This window comes from Microtus oregoni, unplaced genomic scaffold (genome assembly GCF_018167655.1).
Source record: "Microtus oregoni isolate MIOR12 unplaced genomic scaffold, Mior012 000014F_ref0000157, whole genome shotgun sequence".
Taxonomy (NCBI): domain Eukaryota; kingdom Metazoa; phylum Chordata; class Mammalia; order Rodentia; family Cricetidae; genus Microtus; species Microtus oregoni.
In genome coordinates, this window is record NW_024543073.1 from 22,718,114 (window position 1) to 22,737,921 (window position 19,808).

The 19,808-nt window shown below is 45.3% G+C and overlaps 1 protein-coding gene across 1 annotated transcript in view; it reads left to right on the top strand.

The window, feature by feature from the left end:
* Cmya5 (cardiomyopathy associated 5) overlaps window positions 1-15,364 on the top strand; it is a 93,706-nt gene extending 78,342 nt beyond the window's left edge. The window contains exons 10-13 of the mRNA XM_041663587.1: window positions 4,973-5,106; window positions 6,261-6,360; window positions 9,039-9,212; window positions 14,502-15,364. Coding sequence (XP_041519521.1) covers window positions 4,973-5,106; window positions 6,261-6,360; window positions 9,039-9,212; window positions 14,502-14,748 — 655 coding nt within the window. The 3' untranslated portion in view covers window positions 14,749-15,364. The remainder of the gene's footprint in view (window positions 1-4,972; window positions 5,107-6,260; window positions 6,361-9,038; window positions 9,213-14,501) is intronic.
* The last annotated feature ends 4,444 nt before the right edge of the window (window positions 15,365-19,808 follow it).

Genomic DNA, 19,808 nt, shown 5'->3' on the forward strand with positions numbered 1-19,808 from the left:
AGAGAACCTTAATTTTCTTTGTATCTATCCTTCATCTCTTAATTCCCATCCCCAAAGGCAATGACTGTCACTTGGTTCATTTTTAACCTTTCAGATAAAAGCATCTATAATTTCCCAACAAATGCTGGCAATCCTGCAACTATTTCTGCCAGTTCGCTTTTCCTGCTTAAGCATATACCTTTGTGAGTAACCATACCCAAGAGACTGCCTCAATTTTTAAAAACAATTCCATTGTATATTCCAGGATGTAATTTTAACTTACCTGACCAACTGAAGAGACACTTCCTCGTCTCTTGCTGTCCCAACCACACTGTAAGAAACAACCCCATGCATAGACAAGCTCACTGATCTACAATTTATTTGTAGAATGATTTCTCAAAATAGAACGACTGTATCTTATGAATTTTGAAAGCCGTGGTAAACTTCATAGGGATTACTGGGGCTTCTTCCCTGGCCAGCGGTGCTAGGGATACCTGGTTCTCCACACCTTGCCTGACTTTGGGCAGTTAGATAGCTGGAACAAACAACCACAGTTTAAGTGTTCGATTCTGTTGTTGGGCTGCACACTTCCTTTTCTACGGCTGTTCACTTCTCTTCCCATTTCTCCTCCGTTAGATTATGACATTTTCTTTTTTATTCATAGTTCCTCTTCTTTGTGTTTTTTTTTTTAAAGGAAGTTAGCTTTCATGTCTGAGTTTGGAATCTTAAAACATATTTTGTCATGAATATTTTAAAATGCTAATTTAGTTGAATTTATCAATTTCTTTTGAAAAAGTGTTCAGTTTTTTTGTAATATTTTAAAATGTCTTCTCTCTGAATATATGCATGTATATATTATACATGTCCTCCCATTTTCTTAGTTTTGTTTGAAAAATCTGTTTTATCATTTGGAATTACTTTGGTAGGAAGTATGAAATAGAGATTCCAAATTTATTTGATTGGTTGACTGATTCTGAGACAGGATCTCACCATGTATCCCCTTTCTAGTCTGGAACTTGCTATATAGACCAGACTGACCTTGAATTTCTGCAATCCCCCAGTTTCTGCCCCTCAAGTGCTGGACTACAAGTTACAGGTACGGACCACTAAACTCAGTTCTCTTTTTCTTCCCTTCCCTCCCTCTCTCCTTCTCACATGCTCTCTCTCTCCCTCCCTCCCTCCTTTTATCCCTCCCTCCCTCCCTCCCTCCCTCTTTCCCTCCCTCCCTCCCTCTTTCCCTTTCTTCTTCCCTTCCCCCCTCTCTCATATGGTAATCTGGTTGTCTCAAAAAGAAGTTCTTATTTCTTCTTGTGATCTGAAATGCTTACCCAAGAGTCTGTGCGCTTGGCTCCATTTCTGACCTTGAACTTCACGCGTGAGCACAACACTGCGTTCAGTGCAGAGCTTTCCTGTCTAGGGTCCTTGGGGCTTAGGTGGCCCACTTGTGATGCTTTTTTCTACTTCTAGTTTGAATTTTATTTTTAGAGTTAGCTTGTGTAGCTTCCTCCACCAACTGACTCCGGATAATTTCTTGTTTTCAGAGAGCGTGCTGAATTGATAGATTATCTTCGGGGAAACTGAAGGTGCGGTGGCCCCTCATTTTCCTGCAGAAGAAATGGCGTGTCTCTTTCAGTAGCATCGACAGATGCCCCTAATGTGGGTCTCCTATGTTTTCCTATCTGTTTCCGTTGCCATTCTCTTCATATCTGTTGCCGTTCTCTCAGCTTCAGTTCTATCTTCTGTCTGGTTTTAATGTTTTCTGAAGGTGTTGGTGGTACTGGGGTTGGAGCCTAGGGCTTCAAGCTTGTGAGGCAAGTGGACCCTGGCTTCTTATGTTAGTTTCGTATCTAGCCATCCTACGGGATCCTCTTAGGGAAGAGTTTTCCAGCTGATTCTAGATAAACAGGCATCTCATCTGCAGATGGCAGGAGTTTTTTCACCTCCTACCTCCCAATTTAGTTTTTAACCTTATCTCTCTTTCTGACTTAGTGGGACTGCTTCTAGCAATTTCTCTCCTAAACACGATGTCCCTAAAGATTTCTTCCCGAAAGTTCATTTTCTTTTTTTTTAAATATTTATTTATTTATTATGTATACAATATTCTGTCTGTATGCCTGAAGGCCAGAAAAGCCCTACCTGAAATGAACTGTTCTCCAACATCAGTCACAGGGCAGAACTCCTAATTTTTTCTTGGAAAGAGTAGAGTTATAGGGCTCAAGTTAGGTAGGTCTTCCTTACCTTAAACACCATTTTCCACTGGCTTCCACTCAGCTGCTCTCCTATGCTACAGAGATGGACAATGTCCTTCATTCGGGAAGCAGCCCTGTGGCCTGCTGAGCAGGCCTTTTCAGTCTCTGCTCTATGGCTCAGGAACCTAACCAAGAATTGTCCTGCTGCCGGGGAGATGAGCAGGCGAGAGTCCTTGGAACACTTGCTGGGCGTAGCTTTAAGTCTAGTTCCAGGCTGCCTGCAAGTCTACTGGAGTCTAGGTCAAGCTCCACATGGATTAAGCTGAAATCCTGACAAGTTTCTGGTTTTGAGGCAATAGAGTCCTAAGTCATGCAAGGGAGTAGCTCTTCACATTACAAACTTGGTTTTCATTTGGCTGAAGAACGGTCATGGCTGACTTGAGAACTTGGGTGGCATCTAGGTTAGTAAGGAGACAGGGCAAAGCGCAGTTGTATCTGCCTTTGTCCTGGTGCTCCAGCAGAGGGCAGGGACTTGCGACAGTAAATACCACCACATTTCACGTTCCATCTTCTGTTTTGATGCTTGGTGCTCTTGTTTTTACAGACAGGGTGAGGGCCCTGCACACACCTGTGTGGCCATCTCGTGTGATGAAGGCGGGATAGGATGCTGCGGTTTGAGTTCAGCGCCATTTCACGGTTGTGCTTTACCCAAGTAACGGTACATGGTGTGAAGTTAATGATGGACGTGGCGTTTGCTCTCCTTGACAGACTTCAGAAAACAGCCTTGATATATAACACCACTGCCATTACAAAACGAGGCCGCTGTATGACGTGTAGTCTCTGGGGCTAAAGTTTCCTCTCCTTCCCCTACCCCTTCCCCTCCACCCCCAAGCTTTAGGGTGGCAGGGCTGGCACAAATGACAAATGAACAATCCATAGTTATTTAATGAGCAGATGAAGTGTAAAATTCAGTTCATGCTGAGCGTGTGTATTAAAACAATAATTTTATTACTGATTCTTATCAGTGTTTATTTAAAACATTCCTTTGGCTGTCAACTTAAATAAGACAAGCAATGCATCTGCCATGGGCTAATATTCTAGAATATTAGTTGGGAATTACACTCGCCGCTGCAGGACATGGGTTTTCACCAATTAACTATAGCACAGTGAGTCATTAGTGGTCAAATGGCTCAATTTCACCCCTCCGCTCTCAGCGTAGCTAAATATACCGCTCTCTGGAGGCCTGGCGAGGTGGTGGGTCCAGAAATAACAACCGGTATCATTTGAGGAGTGTGTGCTGACCTTTTCCAGGCACTGCCCAGCAAAATTGCAGAACCAACCTGCTCCCTACCCCCACCCTCCTGAGGCCCACACTGCGAGTTTTGTGTTTGCAGTCATGGGCCGGGGGCCAGAGTTGCATTGCATACTTTGTTTTTTCTTGAAGACATTCTAGTCTTTCAGATGTCTGAGACTAGAATCTTAGCACCCTAATCTTAGCACCTAGGAGGCAGCAGCCAGGAGGATTGTGAATCAGTTTGAGGCCAGCCTGGGTTATGTGGTAACCCTCTGTCTTTACAGAGCAAGGGCTGAGAATGCAGCTTAGTTTAGCTAGAGCACAGGCATGGGCCCTAGGTTCAACCCCTAACGCTGACAATAATCTAAAGTAGTTTATTTTCTGAATCCACAATGCATTTTCTCTTTTTCTGGTTCTCCATGTTATTCTTTTCCACAGGTATTGAGCAAAAAAAATATGTAGAAATCCCCTTGGGCTGAAAAATCTTATTTTAATGCTTTCATACCACATTTCTTTAATAACAACAATAACGAACTCCATGGCCCCAAGAGTGAGCTACAACAGGGTGCCTTTGTCTTCTAAGAAAAGCACCCCACTCCAGCAGCCAGGCCAAGGGTAATTCCATCAGCAAGTAGCCTTGCTCGCAACTCTGCAGGCTGCTCCAAGTGCATTCTGAAGGAGAGGCCTGAGGGCTTGTATCCACGCTCTAGGCCAGATTATCACACAGAAAAGAGACTAGGAAAGAAGCCCAAAGCCATTCCAGCTCCAGAGAGCGCCACCTTCAAACTCAGCAAGTACTCCTTGGCTTAAATGTAGGGCTATCACAGTTCGCTTGCAGGCCAGTACCACTTAGGCGCACTTCCCCTTTAATTTAAGTGGGCAATTTAGGAATAATAGCAGCTTTGAGGACTTGGGGAGGCGGCAATTAGAATCCTCTTTTCTTGCCAAGATCATTTCTTTGAAAAGATACTGTCTTCTTTGAAGAGCTGCTGTCTTGCTAACCTGAGCGGCACTGGCGCAGTCAGGTGCAAAATCATCCCGCACCCTGAGGTTTTCACAGTTTGCATCTGATGATGAGATAATTGGGGTCCTTTGTGTCGTAAACAGACTTCCCATCATCTTAATCCAAAACTGTCACCTCATCCAAAATCAATTAAGAAAACAACGTGTTCCTGGGGCTCATTAAACACAAGATCACTAATATTCTCTTTTTTCCCCCTCTCTCTTTTTTCTGAAGGTTTTTCAAAATGGTGTCTGTTTTTGTCCTGACAAATATTCTAGAAAATATATACTGAACAAAAGGTGATCAAAAATAGAAACAATTTAGTGAAGTAATCTCAGTGGACAATGGCGATTTTTCTGTTTTTTCTTTTTTAAGTTTTGCTAAGTCGGTGATTAGAAAGGGAAGAAAATAAGTTATTTGTTGATAATGAAAGATGTCCATTCCCTACAGAAGTAAAATATTAGTCTTGTGGCATTATATTCAGAATTATCTTCCCTTTGTATTTAGATCCTTCTCTGGAATCAAAGGACTCCAACTAAAAGTCAACCTGCAACCCAACGACAATTATTTATTCTATGTGAGAGCTATCAACGCATTCGGGACGAGCGAGCAGAGCGAAGCTGCCCTCATCTCTACCAGAGGTACTTTCTGCTTAGCACCGAGCAGGGATGTCTGGGTGTTTCCATTCCTCCCCTTCTGCCATCCAGAGGAGACCCCTGAGGCAACTTCACGAGGGTCCAGCTGCTGTCAGTGAGAGGTTTTGCCATAAGGCCCCCAAGCCTGATGCTGCAACAAGATGGCTCCTTTGTTTGCAATCCTCAGAGGTTCCCAATCTTTGCTGTGCTTAGCGATCAGCCAGGGTATTTAAGATACCGATCTCCTGGTCGCACCCCAGAGAAATGAATGTATTTGATCTCGAGATGGGTTGCAGCATTTGGGGTCTAGAAATCTCCTCAGGAGCTTTGTGACTCACTCAGAATGCACTTAATTTGTAGGTGCGGGCTGTGTGTAACGATTTTCTCGTTCTCTCATCCTTTGAACTCTGTGACGGGTTTCTAGTTTTGTTCTACTTCTCCTCGTTTGCGCTCATTAATGTTTGTCAAGTGAGTGAGCCAACAAATTAATGAACGAATGAATAATTCAAATACGTGATAAAACAGTTCAGCAACAATTCGGGGGGACGTCCCCAGAGAATGTTAACCAAAAACATTGGGCAGTTTTCAATTATGAGGAATGACGGATGGGAGGGTGGAAATTATGCTGCCTCATCCTAGATCCACAGATGGCACAAAACTGAGGGGGGCACATTACGTCACTGTGCCATGCCCTGTTTGTGATGGTGGTAGGGCCTGCATGAGTTGTAGGCAAAGATGAGGAGAGCTGCCTACCCAGGGATGGTTTCCCACCGTCTCAGTACTCTGTGCGCACTTTCCATCGTTGGAGCCTCTGTGGGCTCTTCTAATATGCCCCCAATTTTAAAGCACACCCAGCTCTTTGAGCATTTGTTCAAGAGACATTCCGACTCAATAGGTCCAGGGTAGGGTCTTCATTTCCAGGTGATGAGGATGCTACAAGGAGCAGACATTGCCTAGCATAGACCCCACCTGCAGCAGCAGGTGGGTGTGACCAGCCCAGGGCATCCACTAAGGCTTGCTCATGAGGAGTTGCAGCTGTGGCTTCCAAGCACAGAGTCAGGACGTTGACTTCGGGAGAACGGGAGCCCGTGGTTTGACATGTGTGGATCGGCCTAGTGCTTGGCGTTGTGACAATGCTGTCATCATATTTTCTCCCATAGGGACCAGATTTCTCTTGCTGAGAGAAACAGCTCACCCAGCTCTCCAGGTCTCCTCGAATGGGACGGTGATCAGCTTCTCTGAGAGGAGGCGGCTGACGGAGTGAGTAGAAGCAACCATCGCTGGGCTGATGCTAGGCTCTAGATGGGTTTCCCCAGGACTGTATCAGCTGAGCGCATTCTTGGCTTAACGAGCTTGCACAGTTATGTGATGAATATATGTGCAACAGGCACTGTTCACTGTGAGGTGTGCAGTGACACACATAGCTCACAACTTGGAGCAGTGTCAGTATTTTTACTGGGACCCTAAACACAGATGGTTTTGGTTGAAACACTGGCTACTTTAAGGTATTATCTTTGGTTCAGTGGAAACCCTGTAGCAACCCAGGTATTGATCACTTGGATAGGAACGAGATACTTTATTGAGTTCTTAGTTCTAGCCACAGAATCTTGCCCTCCAGTAGCCCCCCACAAAAGGCAGTAACATCAAAGAAAACAGGATCCAAAAGCTTTGGATGCCTGGCAATTTATTTGCTCCCCCCATCTGTCTCCATCTCTATTTCCCTCTGTCTCTGTCTCTCTTTCTCGCTCAGCTATCTTGAGGGTTGAAATGGCCAAATGGGAGAAGGTATGGGCAAAGCGTAGGCAGAGTTTCTCTGTCCTGGCAGCCACTCCCAAATAACCTCACTGAGACTTATCAATTACAGATGCTTGACCAGTAACTTAGGCTTTTTTTTTTTTTGCTAGTTCCTATATTAAACCATTTCCATCAATCTATGTGCAGTCACAAGGCTTTTATTTTTTTATTTTTTTACCTTATCCGCATACTTCCCATCCTGCTTGCTCTGCATCTCATGGTGTTTCCTGGCAACCTTGAGACTCTGTCTTTCTTCCCAGCAGCCTCCTAGTCTGGCTCTCCTGCCCAGCTATAGGCCAATCAGGTCTTTACTGACCAATGAGAGTGATACCTATTTACAGTGTGCAAAGACTGCTCCATAGCAGCAAACTTTTCAGACGCATGCTGCAGAGGACACTGATATGCCCAGGTGTAGGCTGCCAGCAGGAACAGAATAACTCCAGTCCCTGGTAACTTGCATGCACTCTGGTCCCATCTCAATGCTCGACTGTCCACTGCCAGATTTACATGTGACTTGTTCCTGGAAATGGCCAAGTCTTTCCAGGCCCCAGAACCCTCTGATTTGTATCTATAAGGCTGATATATATAATATATATATATATATATATATATATATATATATATATATAAATATAAAACCTACCATCTACTCATGAATAATGGCTCAGCAGAAGCCCCGTTTTAGGCTTCTTGGAATCACCAGTATCTAGCCTGAGGATTGGAACATTGTAGGTGCTAAAATTATACCCATTCATGGATTGAGAAAACAAGTTTAAAAAATGATTGCAGAGTAGATATGGTGGGGTGGATGCTCAGAGGTTAAGATGATCTGAATTAGATCAGCACTCATGTTGGGCAGCTCACGACACCTGCCACTCAAACTTCTCGGGGTCTAATGCTATCTTCTGGCCTGTGTGGGCTCCTGCCCTCATGTTCACAAATTCACACGCAAAACAATACATACATATAATTCAAAAAAAATAAATCTTAAAAAGAGAAGTATGTGGGATTTCTTTTAAAAGTAATAAAAAAGGAAGTAGACTGGAATTGTTAAGAGTTCACAGATGGTATCTGATGGAAACTGGAATGTATTTTTATAGAATTTTGTTTATTTATTATTAGTATGAAAATTAGATCGTAAATATCAGGGAGCCTGGCTTTACTCCAGGGAGTGAGGGTTTGTCAATTGGCACTTCTCTGAAATGAAGTTATTGGGTAAAGACACAGACCCTGTGAAATACATTTACTTGTATTAATCATTTTCTCATCTGTTCAAGGGCAGAGGGAGGGGTGCTGACTTGAGAAGTTAAAAACGCCTCCTTGCTGTCTCAGCCATTTTCCAGCACCATTGAGCAACCCATGCATTCAAGGTCATGTGTCCGTGATTGCAAGGGCTGGGGCTCATTCCAGGCTCAGGCAGAAAGAGGCCTTGACCTCACCTCCCGGAGGCCCCTGAACCACGGAGACAGTGGAGCACCTCCCAAAAGCCACGGTCACACTGCTCACTTCTACACTCTGCTCTGGCTTTGCCTGCTGTCTTGACATTTAAAAGCTGTGCCCCATGGGGTCACTGCCACAAGGAAGGACAGCTCATTCTGGAATTTGGTTCCAGAAGGTTTGAAAGGCTGAATCTGACCGTGCACATCTATAATCCCAACATTCAGGAGGCTGAGGCAGGTGCAGCACAGAGTTTGAGCCCTTGCGCCAAAAATCCAAAACGTGAAAAGTTCTGGAGATTCCATCTTTATTTTTGCAGGTTCTGGAAGAGGAAAACTCTGTAAGCCATGCTCTCCCACCTGCCTCTGTTATCTCCCTTCTGCTTCCCTAAGAGCAGAGGTTATAGCAGCTCTTTTCCTTCCTGCCATTGCTAGTCATCGCCTGGTGCCCAGACCCTTTACTATACACAATGTACCATATGTGCATGCATAAGACAGTGGGCATATGTCAAATGCACGCTGGAGGCTGGTGAATCCTTGGGCGGTCTGGCCAGGGTTCGGAGCATAAGGAACAGATGGTATCTTTAGTCAATTGTCATCAGTTCCTGAAGTCAGGCCCCTGCCTAAAGGGGTGTATAAGGTTGATGCTCACAGGACAAAGGCTGGTGATTTCTGTGCTAACCTTGAGCTCATCAACGTTGCTTACAGGATCCCCTCCGTGCTGGGGGAGGAGCTGCCTGCCTGTGGCCAGCATTACTGGGAGACCACAGTCACAGACTGTCCAGCTTATCGGCTTGGCATCTGCTCCAGCTCGGCTGTGAGGGCTGGGGCCCTGGGACAAGGGGAGACCTCATGGTACATGCATTGCTCTGAGTCACAGAGGTAAGCTGGCGCCCTGCCTTTTCTAACTTAATCAAAAGGTCACTTGCAGTATCTAGGCAGGGACCTAATTGGGAACTTATCATGTCCTTGCCCAACTTCTAAACTAAGTAAGACAGCAAACACAAAGGGTGTGGCGGTTAAAGTGTCATTCTGATTACTACAGAAACTAAACAAGAGGGCTTCTTATATTCAGCCATACAGACCCAGTCACCCAGAGCCTGGATGGGACCAGCCTTCCTGCTCTGTGGGGCACAACTTATCTCTGAAGAGGCAGAGAGGGTATTATGTTCCCTCATCAGCCAAGATAAAGAGGTAGGGAAAGGAGGAATCTGGCAGTTTTCCCATCTAAACTCAACCCAGGGTGGAGAGAAGTACCACAATGATGCTCAGAGGGACCTGGGGTGGAGAGAAGAGAAGTACCACAATGATGCTCAGAGGGACCTGGGGTTGAGAGAAGTACCACAGTGATGCTCAGAGGGACCCAGGGTGGGTGGAGAGAAGTACCACAGTGATGCTCAGAGGGACCCAGGATGGAGAGAAGTACCACAGTGATGCTCAGAGGGACTCGGGGTGTAGAGAAGTACCACAATGATGCTCAGAGGGACCTTGGATGGAGAGAAGTACCACAGTGATGCTCAGAGGAACCTGGGGTGGAGAGAAGTACCACAATGATGCTCAAAGAGCTCCCTCTACAGAGAATGACTTGGTGGGAGTGAGAAAGAGGTGGCTCCCTAGCGCCCTGTCCAGCATTGACTTATAACAGAAACTGACAAATTATAGCACATAAGTCAAACCTGGTCCATGCTAGCTTTTTGGTAAATAAAGTTTTATTAGAAGGCAGTCATTTTCATTTATTTATGTATTGCCTATGGCTACTTTTGCACTAATGTGGTAGATTGGAGAGGGACAGATTAGCTGTCACTTGCCAAGATATTTTTTTTCTGTCTCTTTATAGATAACTTTACAAAACAAACCCATATTGTTTGGTGGGTGCATATTCAAAGCCATTAGCTTGTGTTAGTCTTGAGGGCACAGGAGAACATACCATGATTGCAGTATGCTTACAGGATAGTCTGAATTTTGTCCTGGCTTTACCCTTGATTCTGCCTCCTATTGGTTACTCTCCATTAGTTTGTTAACTCTTTGATCAATCTTTCATGCATTTTGTCTGTCTCAGAAGGCCTTGGTTTACCAGTGCTTGACATAGACTAAGGCTTGGTAGGGTTGAGGCCTGGCCTACTACCTTTTGGGGTTGTAGGATTTCATAAAATCAGAGACAAGGAGGAGCTTCGGCATTGGAAGATGTTACCCAAGTGGCAGGCTTTATTCCAGTGTGAGACTTTGACAAGGAAGCTGTCCTTTGGTACTCCTGCTGTGGGCTCTCAGGAAAGGCCCCCAGCCTGGGATTTTGCATATCTTCAGTTGTGCATTTCCTCCCGTGTTCTCCTTGACAGCTTGACTCTCTGAGGTAGTTCATGAGGGTGCCATCTCCAAGTGCTATTTAAAGTCACACTGCATCAAGTCAGAGCAATTATGATTAATTGATATTCAGTGCCTTGTCATGCTGAAGGACTCAGCCCCTGCCCAGAGTTTAAAATCATTTAAACTTGGAATTTACAGTCAGCAATTATAGGAGCCCAACATAGGTATTAATAAAAAACAAACCTCTTTAGGCTGGTAAGATGGTTCCGTGACTGAGTGCTTCCTGTGCAAGCCTGCCAACCTAAGTGCAAGCTCTGGCATCCATGGTAGAAGGAGAGAGCCATCGCCAAAAGCTCCTCTCTGACCTCTGCTTGTGTACAGTAGCATTCAGGCATGGTGGCTCATAGTGTTCCCTGCAACGGTGGTGATGTTGATGATGGTGGTGGTGGTGGTGATGATGGTGATGATAGTGATGATGATGATGATGAAGGTGAAGATGATGGTAATAATGATGGTGGTGATGGTGGTGGTGGTGATGATGGCGATGATGATGGTGATGGTAGTGATGATGTTGATGTTGATGGTGATGATGATGGTGGTGGTGATGATGATGGTGATGGTGATGGTGGTGATGATGATGGTGATGGTGGTGATGATGATGGTGGTGATGATGATGGTAATGGTGGTGATGGTGATGATGGTGTTGGTGATGGTGATGATGATCTTTTACATACTCGATAATGATGGTGATGGTGGTGGTGATGATGGTGATGATGATGATGATGGTGATGATGATGATGGTGATGATGATGATGATGGTGATGGTGGTGATGGTGATGATAATGGTAATGATGATGGTGGTGGTGGTGATGATGATGGTGAAGGTGGTGATAGTGGTGGTTGTGGTGGTGATGGTGATGATAATGGTGATGATGATGATGGTGGTGGTGATGGTGATGGTGATGATGATGGTGGTGATGGTGATGATGGTGTTGGTGATGGTGATGATGATCTTTTACATACTCGAGAACACAAACCAAAGGCTAACCTTAAACCCTCAATCACAAGTTCCCAGGACTGACTTTGTAGGAAACACAATTGTTCATTTTGTGACGAGTTCTTCCTTTTCAGGCCCAGTGTGGCCTTCTGGGAGGCTAATATTCCTAACTTTGTGGTTGCAGCACAGTGGCCGGTCTCAGGTGCCTTGATTCCATGCTCTGATGGTGCCGCACGAGGCACTTGTGCCCTTCAAGATTCTGGGGGTGCAGCGCAGCAAGCCCTCCTGTGGTTCTCAGTTTTCTAGTTCAATGACTTTAAACCGGTTCTGTGTCTCTTGATTGAACCTAAGCATAAATGATCCTGGGAGGGCTGGAGAGATGGCTCAGAGGTTAAGAGCATTTCCTGCTCTACCAAAGGTCCTGAGTTCAATTCCCAGCAACCACATGGTGGCTCACAACCATCTGTAATGAGGTCTTGTGCCCTCTTCTGGCCAGCAGGCATACATACAGACAGAATATTGTATACATAATAAATAAATAAATATTAAAAAAAAGATGATCCTGGGAGACACCAGTGGTTCCATTCCTTGTCCTTCTCCACTTTGCTGTTTACCTCAAGGCCACTCATCCTCTGCCAGCCTCAGGCCAGCCATGCTTGTCTGTGCTCCACCTGCCCTGCCTGCCACAGCTAGACAGTGTTTTCAAACATTACTTTATCATACCCCACCCCTTTTCTTCTAAAATATACCCACAGATATCTCTGGTGCTAACAGAACTTACAGGACACCTTGAAGAAGGGCAACTAGGAAGTAATAACCAGGCAAAGGGAGGAGGGAAGTTGTCTGTTGTGAAAAAGGGGGTCAGCTGTGTTCAGGGTGATGGAAGCCCGGGGGCAGGCAATCTGAGAGTCATAGTCACAGTTGGGCTTCTGGAGGGTTCTTGTTTGAATAGACATCAGCAGTCCCAAATGGGGACGGGCAAATGGGGGGTGGGGTCATGCCCAAGTGAGCCTAAAGAAACCTACTCCAGCAGAGGAATGCTTCCGTTTAGCTGATGGTCTCTTTTCCTAGTCACGTGGTCCGGTTGCTTTGGGCACATGGCAGAGGAAAACTGCCTCTTAAGGCTGGTGTGCAAAAACAAGGAGGATGGAATCACAGTCTCCCTACCCCCTTCGAAGTGCTCCCCAGTGGCCTAACTGCCCTCTATGGAGCCCCTACTTCCTGAGGGACCCACCGTCTCCCATTGCACAGGCTGGTGACCAAGACCGAAGGGGACAAAAGCCTGTGAGAATCACAGGTCCCCTCGCTGAAGAGTTCCATGAGGAATCGGTGTGCTAAGGAAGGAAACAGCAGAAGCAGAAATGTACCCCAGGTCTCCTGGGGCTGATAGAGTCAAGATTTTAAGGGGTATCTTTCCCTCTTGCCGCCATAATGGGGATCATCTCAGGACTGACTGGTTGGTGATTGGCCTTCTAGGATTAGGAACTTTCCCAACCATGGGTGAAGGACATCAGTTCACTGGGTCATTCAGAACCTTCTAGACCAGTGGTCCTCAATATGTGAGTCCCGACCTCTGGGAGAAGGGTCAAATGACCCTTCACGAGGGCACCTAAGACCTTCAGAAAACAGATAACTTTATGAGTCCTAATAATAGCAAAATCACACTTATGAAGTAGCAATGAAACTAGTTTTATGGTTGGGGGGGGGTCACCACAACAAGAAGAACTGTGTTAGGAAGGTTGAGAACCACTGGTCTAGACTTGTGTTGTACAATAGTACCTTCTATAATAATAAAAAAAATGGTGTCACAGCTCTTCTTGAACTGTGACTGGTAAGGCTGAAAATCTGAATTTTATAGATTGTTAAATGTTAGTTTTAGGTGGCCAGATGTAGTTAGTGGCTACTGTCCCTATTTGGGACTGCTGGTCTCTATTCAAACAAGAATTATCCAGAATTCCAACTCTTAATACCCATGTGACCCCATGTGAGCCTGGGGTCTTTGCCACCTTGAATACACTACCCAGATCTATTGTCAGGGTCCCATGTCCTCACCAGCCTGCTGGGCAGATGGCGACTGCTCTTTCCCACGCCCATGGCCATTTTGTTCTTGCTACTCTAACTACTGAGCTTTCTCCTTCCTCTTCCCACACACTCTAGTCCTGCTCATTTCTGGTAGCCTAGTGTGAGCTTGTCTGCCCCCACATCCCCAGAGGGCTTAGAGAGGAACGAGGTATATGGTACACAGCACAACCCGTGTGGATGTATTTGTGTTGGAGGGTAACACCAAAGCTCCCCCTGGCTGCTGAAAACTTAGAGATAAAAGGAGGAAACTGGTCTGGGCAAAGTGGGGCTTTATTCAGAGCTTGAAGTGGCAAGAACTAATGGCATTGCTCTTGAGCTTCATAAAAGCCCTTATGTAAGTTACCTATAAATCTTTAAAAATGTAAAATTAATATGTTGTATGGAAGGCCAGCCCACAGTGCCGTTTAAATGCATGGCAGCCTCAAAGAGTTTTGTTGGGAAGGATGGCACGCCGCGAATGCGACAGTGAATGCACGTGGGCAGCAGGGAAAGAATTAGAAGGTGGAGAAGAATCACAGGGGAGGCACAGGCTGGTTATTCTGGGACTGCCCCCTAATACGGAGCAGCAGAAGGATGACGAAGCACCTCCGCTGGATGCGCTACGCATGCCAATGCCTAGAAGGGCTCCAGCAAAAGGCACTGAGGCCAGCATCACTGCAACTCATCCCTGTGAGCTAAACTGACGAGCTGAGGCCCTGATTATTTCCAAGTGATTTTTTTTTTAAATCAAATCTTAAGGATTCCCAAAGATTTTGAAAAACTGAAATTCTCATTTTGTTTCCTTTCAGGTACACGTTTTTCTATAGTGGCATTGTGAGTGAGGTACAGGCGACCGAGCGTCCAGGCCGAGTGGGTATCCTCCTGGACTACACCAACCAGAGACTTCTATTTATAAACGCGGAGAGTGGGCAGCTGCTCTTCATCGTGAGGCATCGATTTAGTGAGGGCGTCCATCCTGCCTTCGCCCTGGAGAAGCCTGGGAAATGTACTCTTCATCTGGGCTTAGAGCCCCCAGACTCTGCCAGGCACAAGTGATCCTGGGTCTTCAGAGTTTATGAGAGTGAGAATTTAGGTTTGGGGTGGAGAGCTGTCATTCTCTCTCAGGTACTGTTTTCAGATGGTCTCCCACACACCTGCTCTAACAATAGCTAAGGGTGCCACAGTCAGCATGGCAGGAAAGCCAGGGACCCCGTGACCTTACAGAGTGTGTAAGTGGAGAGGGTGCAGACACAGCCTCCACCCTTCGGTTCACAGTTGACCTTGTTGACTAAATTCAAAGGCTTTGTACTTGACCTGGGAACCAAATCCAGAGAAATGGACTTCTGCCTGTTTTATCCGTCAAACAAATCCCCAGGTAGCCAGGCTAGAGAGGAGAGGTTTGTTAGTGTCACATCTCCACTGACAAAGAGACACAGGCTTCTTCCACAAGAAAATGTCACCTTACTTCACTAAAGGATAATGAATCCTAGTCATTAGAGGAAATGTTTTAGCTGATCTAAATTTACAATGAATTCCTTTATTATTGTATATGCTGTAGAACTTAAACCCCACTTCTCTGAAATTTTCAAAGTAGAAAAATACTACATAACAGAGATTTCCACTTTGTTAAATAAATGGCTAGACTCTTATAAAATACAATCTATTGTGTGAACTTATTGCACATAACTTCGTCCAGCATCTCTGGACCAGGACACAGTGGAGGAAAAATGCCATCACATCCAGGGGGACAATGCTACTATTGACTCTCATTAGCCAGTTTTGCACAGAGGTTTTTTTTTTTTTAGAAATAAAAATGCTCCCAGACCATAGAACCAGTACAGTTGTTCATAAAGTCAGCCATCAGGAGTTGTTCATCTCTTCTTATGAAAAAGTAGGCTTGTGTATTTTTTTAGATCTTTATACTGAAAGTTCTCAAAAATCTTCCTAAAGTATGTATGCAAAATTCCTGGACTTAGAAGGCACGCAGAGCTGATTGATTCTGCTCTCGATGATGGAAATGCTTTAATTATATTTAAGGTTTTATTTTAATATTATACACTCAAGTTATTTTTCTCTCTCTCCCTCCCTTGCTCCCTCCCTTGCTCCCTCCCTTGCTCCCTTCCTTCCTTCCTTCCTTCCTTCCTTCCAAAACTAGGCTCTAGTCCTGGCTAACTTGAAATTCACTCTGGAGACCAGGCTGGCTTCATACTCAGAGCTCTGCCTGCCTCTGCCTCCTGAGTGCTGGGATTAGAAGTGTGTGCCTCTGTGCTCGGCAGTTCAGTTATTTTCTTGATCTCAGAAATAACATTTTACCTTTTTCTCCTGATACATTCTAAGATACATTTTTAATACCTAAAAATCCCAGTCTGGACCTGTACCTGCTCTATAGAGCCCCGTGAAAGGAAGAATAATGCTGTGGTTGCGCGTGCTCTCTCTCTCTGTCTCTGTCTCTGTCTCTGTCTCTCTCTCTCTTTCTCTGTACATGTAACAACAGTAACAACAGTGCCCCTTAACAACAGTAAGGGTGCACATTCTTCATCAAAGTTAGAGCAAAGTAGAACATGTTCCTATTGTTCTTCTGGGAACACTTCCCTAAAGCCTGAAGTATTGTCACCTTAAGTCCACAAACCAACACAATACTTTAAAAACCAGACACCATCCCTTTTAAACTGGCGGCTTTCTTTCTATCTCACAGGGTTTCTGAAATCCCTTCTCAGCTCACTGCATTTCCTACCCATGAATGAACACGTGTCCAGTTGCTGAGAGAACCCTTGAGCACCCAAATATTCATGCTCCTGGGACAGCTTTGTTTCTGGTAAAGATGTATATATCACAGTCATAGAGACGAAACTTCGGCATCACAGGGTTCCTGACAACTCATGTATTAGCATATTTACCCCCCCCCCCCACACACACACTGTTGATTCATGTGGTTTCCACATTGTCTCCATGCTTAAATCACCATAACTGTGTGCTGGAAGCCTTGATACCAGGAAGCTCAAATCTTGTTTGTGGTAGTGAGGATGGTTTGTGGGAGACTCTAGCTCTGCAACTAGCCCTAACCTTTGAAATTCAGCTCTCTGACCCTCCTATGCTCCGCCAAAACCACGTGCAAGTTATAGATCCAGTGATTATTATTCAGTCGTACCAACAGGCCAAGACACTGTGCTCTGAAGTGACCAGTGATGACAAGATTGTAGAAGTTCACTTGTTTTCAAACGTTAGGGTCCATGGCATTGCCCCAAGTGTCAATAGCTCTGTAGAGATGCATGTGTTTAATAAGAGTGGCTGAGCATTTTCTAGAAGTTTATGGTATTGTAGTCCTGAGTCTAGTTCCTGGAGTGTGTCAATGATACTGTTAATAAGATCAAGACAAGGGCACAGCGGTTCGTGTCCTTTGCTGAAACCAATGTCCTGAGTTTGTTCCCTAGACTCCACATGGTAGAAGGAGAGAGTCAATAAAAACTAACTCAAGTTGTCCTCGGGTCTCCAAATACGTGGCAGGTATGGTGTGTTTGTTTTCATATCCTCCTCCATATACCCTGTAGCGCATATGCGAATACATACACTAAAAGAGAAAAGCCAACCAAGCAACAACAAACCCGACAGACCCCGGCTTTGGGGTCTAGATCCATGGCTTGAAACTGCTCCTGAGTGTGGGATGTCATTGCACAGAAATGCCTGTAGCCTAACGTGGCATCCCATGGGAAAGCCAAACGGGCAGGAGTTCAAACCCCTTCTCATTTCTCTGCTCACTTGTTATATTTTGATACATGGGTTAATACATTTGATAAGAGGGCTTCTGTTGTTAAATGAGGTCCAAAACTGATAGCATCTTCTGATTTCTGTGATCCAGGGTGACCCAAGGGGCTCTATTCTCCCAGTCTTTAGAGGATCCATCCCTTTCTATTCCAATTCAGATATAACCTTGACCATACAAAGTTTTGTATCCTAGCCCAAATTTCCAGATTTCCTGTCCACAGTACATTTTCCTCTGATTCCAGATTTCCCTTTCCTCACCTCTGGTCATTTCATCACTCCTTCATTTTTCCCAAGCCTATTTGGTCAGGATTGTCCCCAAACATGTCCATGGAGCCTTTGGGTGTCTAACAGGATGCTAACACAAAGCTGTGGTTGACACAGTTAGGTTAAGACGTAGGGGTGCATATGGGCATCTTGACTCACACCTTTATTCCCAGAATTCTGAGGCAGAGGCAGGTGGATTTCTATGAGTTCAAGGCCAGTGTGATCTACATAGTGAGTTCCAGGATAGCCAGATAGACCCTATGTTAAAAAAAAAAAAGAAAAGAAAGAAAGAACAGAAAAAGAAAAAGGAAAAAGAAAGAGTTGGGGCCAGTAGGGGACATTTTCAAAGCACACAAGCACGCCACCGATGTGAGACACTACCTTTGTTAAGTCCCTTCTGATCTGTCTTCAGCCCAGCCTTCCTGCTGCAGCAGGCAGGCTTGGCCCCTTCTGGTTAGCTTTGTTTCTTTATACTTCTAGCTTCTGCTCACTTAAGTTTCTTTTTTAGGGCAGACAGTGGAACTAGAAAACATCAAAATGGGCAGATCTCTTACTAGAATAGACATCTTTTATAACTGTCTGAGAGCAAATATGCCTTCCTTATCTCAGCCTCTTTTATCTCGCTCAGTCCCGGACCTCGCAGAACTAAAAGGTGCAGTAAAGCGATTCCTCATACTCAAGGACTTTCTTCTCTCCAAGATGGATTTGGCTGTTACCTCTTCCAATGGTTTAGAATTCCCTTTGCACCCTCCTTTAACGCATTTTCACAGAGCCAGTGAGTAACTAAAAAAAAAAAATCTGTTCTCGACCCAAGTGAACCTCCTAGGCTGTGCTGAGCTATCCCAATACCTTGAAGGATTTTACTCCTTGGAAGACGTTAAAGAGAAATGACAGCCTGCATGACCCTGTATGCCTTCGAGGATCGCCATAACTGGGATGGGGAGGAGATGAGGACACAGTAAAGCTTGTCCCTGGCGGGCTGTGCTCACTCTGGGGGAGGGCGCCAACTTCAACAGCAGCCTGGACCCTTAGCTCATTTATTTAATGCACTGGAATCGAGGAGCTGCGTTTACTGTATATGGTTGAATGAGGATGCAGGATTAGTTGATTTCTGTGGAATTCTCTTAGGGCAAGGGTCACCTGGAGGAGACAGCCGTGGCTGCTAGTTTCCACACCCATAGCCAGCACTGGTACTTGGAACAGAGAAAGGGTCTTCCATCCCTCTGAGTCTCAGAGCTTCCCCCAGGGAAGGTTTTCCAGTCCCACAATCCAAAGCATTGGGGTCCTTGACATGAGCATGTTCATGTCAACCAAACGTTCACGCAGTATTCATCTGCTCCTTAAACATAACTCAGGGCATCCTCCATACCCCTCAGGAGTCCACGTGTTATTCAGGTATTTAAAAACTTCAGGGGAAGCACGTAAAATAACTACAAAAGGAGGAAGAAAGAGGAAATGGGAAAGGAACACCACGGTTAATTCATTCAGCGCACTTACTGTTGCTGACTGTGGCTCGGGGTGGGGGGGATGGGAATCTTTATAACAGAGAGGTTGCTCGTCAGGTGTTTGTGAGTTGTGCTTCTCAACATACAACAGGCATTTCCCAAAGGCTCCCCGGGCTGGCCTTTGCTAGGTCTCAAACTCTGCAGAGAATGGTCCAGAAAGGCTTCCTGTAAGCCGAGAGATGAAAAGGCACCCAATTGTCTACATCTTAGCTCTGTCCAGGAACCCTGTGGCCCTGTTCACCTTCTGCTTCAAAAGGAGCAGCCCCCTGCTGCCTGGTTGCTTTAGAACTCCTACCATTGTATCCAGGCTCTTTGTGCTGAGAAACCTGCTCACCCTCCCGACAAGACAGCACCCCCAAAGATAGAGAAATACAGGCTCATAGGGTTCCTAGCATTTCGACTGCACCATTTTGTTGCTCCAAGGAAAGTGAGATGATGTTGTCACCCAGGGAGGTGGTTGACCAAGCAGAACCTCAGAGGTATCCATACATGTGTGCCAGGATGTGTACATTCCTCGTGTATAAATATGACTTGTTAATGTGTATGCATATATGAAATATGTGTGCTCAGTGGGGTTGGGGGAGT